The sequence below is a fragment of the Stegastes partitus genome, unplaced genomic scaffold (genome assembly GCF_000690725.1).
Source record: "Stegastes partitus isolate 25-593 unplaced genomic scaffold, Stegastes_partitus-1.0.2 Scaffold944, whole genome shotgun sequence".
Taxonomy (NCBI): domain Eukaryota; kingdom Metazoa; phylum Chordata; class Actinopteri; family Pomacentridae; genus Stegastes; species Stegastes partitus.
The window spans coordinates 96482-102976 of record NW_007578675.1 but is presented as its reverse complement, the minus strand read 5'-3'; the positions used below and the strand labels follow the sequence as shown (position 1 = coordinate 102976).

At 40.6% G+C, this 6495-nt stretch overlaps 1 protein-coding gene across 1 annotated transcript; it reads left to right on the top strand.

Moving 5' to 3' along the window:
- The first annotated feature begins 1485 nt into the window (after window positions 1–1485).
- pigv (phosphatidylinositol glycan anchor biosynthesis, class V) lies at window positions 1486–5750 on the top strand. The gene is made up of 3 exons (XM_008294118.1): window positions 1486–1831; window positions 3457–4623; window positions 4713–5750. The coding sequence occupies exons 1-3, from the start codon at window positions 1769–1771 to the stop codon at window positions 4998–5000; spliced, it is 1518 nt and encodes a 505-aa protein (XP_008292340.1). The 5' UTR covers window positions 1486–1768; the 3' UTR covers window positions 5001–5750.
- The last annotated feature ends 745 nt before the right edge of the window (window positions 5751–6495 follow it).

The window sequence follows — 6495 nt, the reverse complement described above, 5'->3', positions numbered from 1 at the left end:
TTTGGGCAGAGACATGTGTGAATCCACACAATGTTTGGGTAACTGTTGGCCTTGATCTTCATCTCATAGCTCAGGAACGTCAGAGGAGACATGGTCCTACTCAGTCGACTCACTGTTTGCATTAACTTCATTATTGTTTCAGTTTTTAAACTACTGCATAAATGTTTAAACACAAAGTACTCTAGCCATCAGTTGGTTGTTTCAATTTGAAGCAACACAAAGCTTGAAGTTGAAGGACCAAGCTAGACTTTCCTTATATAAATAATACATGAATGCAAGTCAAGTCACCATTATTTGTACGACAAATAAATACTTTCCAGTCCAAAAATGCAATAGATTAACCTAACAAGTTCAAATATAGGGGTTACAACCCTCCAGTGTTATAAATGATGTAAAAATAAATATATTAGGATTAAAGCCATTCACAAATGCCAAAAAAAACCAACTGGACGATAGTGAATATTAAGGCTAAGACCCTACAGTGTTAATGATTATGAAGGTTAATCTAACTGATTTAAATATTATGGCCAAGCGTGACCCTATGGTTTGACAATTATGGAGACTGAGCTAACAAATTGCAATATAAGGCTAAGGCACCACAGTATTTTCAATTTTTGAGATTAACCTAACTGATTTAAATAGTACATCTTAGACTGTGGAGTATTGTTAATTATTGAAATTAACCTAATTGATTTAAATATTATAGCCAAGCGTGACCCTATGGTTTGCCAATTATGGAGACTGAGCTAACAAATTACAATATAAGGACACAGTATTTACAATTATTGAGACTAACCTAACTGATTTAAATAGTACATCTTAGACTGTGGAGTATTGTTAATTATTGAAATTAACCTAATTGATTTAAATATTATAGCAGAGGCTCTGTGGTATTATTTATTATGGAGATTAAGCTGACAAATGGAAATATAAGACCAAGACCTTATTGTGTCGTTAATTAAGAAGATTAACCTGACGAATTAAACATAAACACATGGAAACAGTGACATTAAATCCTAATATTCAGTCCTATACCTTAATCAGATTCAAATGACAATAAATGTCTTCATATGCGTTTAATATATGTCAGTAAAGCACAGAACGATAGCACAGCCTTCAAAAACCCATATAATACTATGATTCACAGAGATATGAGTAATATACAAGCTCAACATACTTGCAGCACCTGAAAAACCAGCTCCATGAGACAGCATGGAGCGCCACCTACTGGAGAGAACGTTTATTTATTTTTTCTTTTTTTTCTTTTACAGCGTTACAGTGTTACTAAAACTGATGTAGGGTCGTAAATTGTAAGTCAGTCAAAGCTTAGCTATTAGTATTTTTCTTTACAATAGAACACATTTATAGTGTTTGTAGGAGAAACCAGTGCTCAAGTCGTGCGCGCTCACGGGCCTTTATTTTGAAATTATGTTTTGCGGTAACACCGGAAGTTAAAAGTGCCATTCGAACCGAGTCTGGTGCTGCTGCTGCTGCTGCTGCAGGGGGAAGATATGAGGACAAAGCGACAAACAGACGCTGCTTGAAGGCTGGTAGCCATATAATCAAATTAATATTTACCCTTTATTTTATATTTTTGGAACCATTTCTAACCGAGAAACCTCCAGAACCACCCTCCAGCTGAGCGTGTTTTCCCCTCCTAGCTAGCGATGTTGCACGGGAAGCACGACGGTGAGTGTCAGCTAGCAGCGGCACAGCTCGCGTCTGTCACAACCGGCTTCCTCACGTTTAGTCCGGCACACCAGTGACCATGGATGTCCGAGCAGTGCTGGAGTTCGCTACAGTCACCAGAGGACTTTCTCTGTTTCTGCAGGTGAGTTTGAAGGCTGCCGGTTTGCTCGTTAGCATCTGTAGTTCACAGGTCATTGTCCTTCATTTTCTCTGTTGTGCAGGTTAAGCCTCAGATTGTTCATCCCCCTGATAGATTTTGATTTGTAGCGATTTTTTATTGGACCAAATGGTTGCTTCTGGCTGGAGATGACATTAAAACGCGACGAAAGATGCTGCTGATGAATCTTATGCATTTTTAGACTTTTATTTACTAAAAATGTCCAACATTATTCACACCCTTAACCCTTAACCTCTCCATAGTTCTTATGATCATTAACACTCTTTTGTTCCACTCTCCTTTTGTGACAAACTCCAGGTCATTGAGGTTGAAGGCTTCCTTGCCATCACTTTGATCCTCAGCTTCCTCCACAGATTCTTGATGCGATACAGGGAATCTGGCTTCATATTGCTTTCATTAAACGATTTCTGATCACATTGGCTGTATGTTTCAGATTCACTGTCTTGATGGAAGGCCAAGACTAAGTGTTTCTGCAGAATGCCTGATGTTTTTCTTTAGAATAAGATCAGATGAGCCATTGTTAATCCTGCAGTGGGGAATTTTGCAGTGTTACAGCAGCAAACATTTAGGAAATGTCGGAAAAAAATAAAACAAAATATACAAATATTAGTATTGCACATGCCAGTGGTATTGCTCAGATTCTTTCATGAATAGAAATGCTGAGAGAGGTATTAGTATTAATATTGCACAGATTGTACTTAAGTACACAAATACAGATATAACACATGCTCTAGTATGTGTAGAAAAATAGATATTGCATAGGGTTTTTAAAAAATACAGTCTTAATGTCATCCTCTTTTCTCATGATGCTGTTTACTTCAACAGGGTTGTCTGGCCCATCAAAACAGAGCATCACATTCTCAACTCCATGTTTGCGGCGATATTGTTCTCAGAGTTGAATGCTTCTCCTTTCTTTCATCAAATGAAAGACACGTCCTCCATTTTTAACTTATCTGACCTTCTGTGACCACTTGAAAACACTTGGGATATGATTTTAAAGCCTTTTTATTGTCTTGTGGGCATAACTCTTTCTCTCACTGATAGACCCTCATTGCAACTCACTGACCTCTTTAGTTTTAACCACGACATGCAGTCGACTAGTAACTGTCAAGAGATCTACTGCATCAGCTGTTCTCAGTTTTTTGCTGATTGTGATGCTTTAGTATATAGTAGGAACTACCAGGACGATTTGGAACGATGCAGAAGCTGCATTTTCTCAAACGTTTCTGACTGAATTTTATGCAGTATAATTAATTTTGGACATGGAATTTAAAAAAAAAAAGGTTTTAAACAGTATCTAAACAGGTAAAGATTCAACCTTAACATCTCTAACACAATATCTTGCTGTCTTTTGTCATCATTTTATGTCATTTTGAACCAGAAGATAGTTGCCTATTGGTCAAATAAAAATTCCCTATAAATCAAATTTGCTATGGGTATAAATAATTCTGTTTGTGTCACCTCGTCTGTGGGTGTTAACTAATGAAGAGTGTACAGGAGAATACACAACTCTATAACTGCACAACTGTAAGATATACAGATGAAAACGAGCAGGATTGATTGTAATCATGGGAAATATTTCTCTCCAGGCTGTCTTGAATGCTGCCATCCCTGACCACGATGCTGATGCATTCAGGCCCCCTCGGACAGAGGAGCCCCTGTACTTGGACTCAGTGGTGGACTGGTTGCTGGGTGGCCTCTCTCACTGGGACGCCGAGCATTTCCTCTTCATCGCTGAGAAAGGATACCTCTACGAGCACAACTTTGCATTTTTCCCCCTCTTCCCCGTCGTCCTGCGAGGCCTGGCCGAGACGCTGCTGTGGCCCCTGAGCAGCTGGCTGAGCGTTCGGGGCCGGCTGCTGGTGGCGGTGGCTCTGGCGAACAGTGCCCTCTTCCTGCTGAGTGTGGTCGCCCTGCACGCGCTCAGTAGAATAGTTCTGCAGGACAGGCGTCTCGCTCTGCTCTCCAGCCTGCTCTACTGCATCACGCCCGCCAATGTTTTCATGACTGCCGGATACTCAGAGAGCCTGTTCGCCGCTCTCACTTTTGGCGGTCTGTTCCTCCTGGAGAAAGGATTCACCTTCCGAGCCTGCCTGGCCCTCAGCATCGCCACAGCGGCACGATCCAACGGACTTGTCAACATTGGGTTTCTACTGTATCTTCCATCACTGCACGCCATCTCCCAGATTCGTGTATATCGTGCAACGACAAAAGGCCACACTAAAGTCTTCCACTACATCTGGGTCATCGTCTGTCTCCTGCTCACCTCCCTCTTGGGAACCGCAATTATTGCTCTCCCCTTCTGTGCTTTCCAGTACTACGGGTACAGGACGTTTTGCACACCGTCCACCTCCTTGGAGCGGATCTCTCCTGCTCTTCTGTCGCTGGCTGAGCGGAAGGGCTACCGGGTTCCAGATGAAAATGGTCCGCCGCCCCTCTGGTGTATGAGACCCCTCCCGCTGCTGTATTCTCATATCCAAGATGTGTACTGGGATGTGGGCTTCCTCCGTTACTTTGAGCTGAAGCAGATACCGAACTTTATCCTGGCTCTGCCTATGGCCACTCTTGGCATAATGGCTGCTTATGCATACTTCCATGCTAACCCAGAACTGTGCATGAGACTCGGACTTTGGGAGACGAGTGCAAACAGAGGACTTGACAAACCCTCGCCAGGATTCTTCAACCCCAGAGTGTTTGTGTATGTCGTACATTCTGCTGTACTCCTGGTGTTTGGAACACTGTGCATGCACGTGCAGGTAAGAAAACCTTAACATCTTAAGGATTCACCTAACATTTCAAGAGAAACACCAACACTTATTCCTCTTTTTTGAATCTACATTTGTAGGTTCTAACCAGATTCATGGCCTCCTCGTCTCCCGTGCCCTTCTGGATAAGTGCTCACCTGCTCCTCCTCAATGAGCCGCTTCTTCATCGAAGGAAAACGTCGAACCCCAATGTACAGCTACAGAGCCATTCCAGAAACGGTTGCAAGCACACACCTCAGAACCCCATCACTGCACTGCTGCCACACTTTAAAGCCTGTTCCCCGACAACGCAGAGCATCCTGGGATACTTCCTCTCTTACTGGGTACTGGGCCTCGCACTGCACTGTAACTTCTTGCCATGGACATGATTTAAGACGTTGCTCTGAGGTTTAAATGCCATATTTCTATGTAGGACTGGGCTATATACCATCATTTTTTAAATTATACCATACAGTCATTTTATAACCTTGTCATTTCTTTGTTAGTGCAGTAATAGCTAGTAACTACAATAACAATACAAAGAACCTGTCATGAAAATAACTGTATCCATGAATGCATCATTTCATCTTCATTAAAAACAACTAAACTCACTACTGGAGACAACAGATCCAAAGCAAGTTAAAAAAAAACAATGCAGTTTCTCTTATTATTGCCCAATCCTACATAGAATTTACTACATTTTTGAAGCTGTTTTATTCATGATCCAGTGAATAAGTTTGATTTGTACATTTTAGTCAAATGGGTTTGTTGTCAGTTAGAACAAACTCTCTGTTGGTTGTAAATTTTGGAGAAACTATGGTTGTTCTTGGGGAAAAAAAGAATATTTCTTGCGGGAGCTTTAAATTTTTATTTATTCAGTTTACTGCACTGCACTGCATGTTTAAAAAAAAAAATCCAAGTTATAGCTTGGAACTTTTAAATGAGAATGAAGAAGAAGAACCTCAAAGAACCTCAATTTCATTTCCTCAACTTGTGTTTTTTTATGTAAAGGTAATTGTTCTTTCTTGAGGCACTGATGTAAAACTTCTATATTGTGTTTCGTTGTAAAGAAAATTTGTTGCCAAAGTTGTAATGGCAAGTTGGCCTTGAATTTCAAATTAAACAAAATGTCGAATTAAGTCATGTCACAGTTATTTATACAGCACGTTTAGAACCATTTAATCAGCGTACTTTCAAGAAAAAAAATAAGATTGCATTCCGAATGTACATTCATTTTAACATGTAGTTAAAATATCTGCTAAGGTTTTTTTTTGTGTGTCTTTCCGGGTTTACTTTCAGAACACGTCCTGTCCTGCTCTGCAAGTTCTGAGCTACACCTTATGTTTCTTGCAGGTGTCTCTTTAAAACCACTAGAGGTTGCTGCTACTCATGAAACCACCTGATGCGTCACTTTAACGCTTGAGAAAATTTCTCTGAGCATGTTTTTATGGAAAAATTCACTGAAAACATCAACATTTTAACTGGACTCGACTGGCTATTTGTGCAGCTTCTAAACAGAATTTTAATACAACTGGAACTGTCACTACTCGGCGTGCTTCACTGTTGACCAGTGTAATTAGTTTAAGATGTTATAGGGTTACATCTTTAGCCTGTGCAAGAAATAATTTGAACGCAAACAACTATGATTTCTCCTCCGTTAAACAGATTAAATGGACTGTAATGAATCAAACAGATGAACACATCTAACCCTTAATGAGATCCAAACGTGGCGTGAACTTGAGTCTTCCGAGCAGCATAACAAGCCTGGAAACCCACTGAATAATGTCACAGCACACAGCGTGCCGGCCTTGTGCTCTGAAACACCTCACACAGTGAGCTCATCACCTGTTCACCATCACAAGGCCTCTAAGTGTTTACCATGGT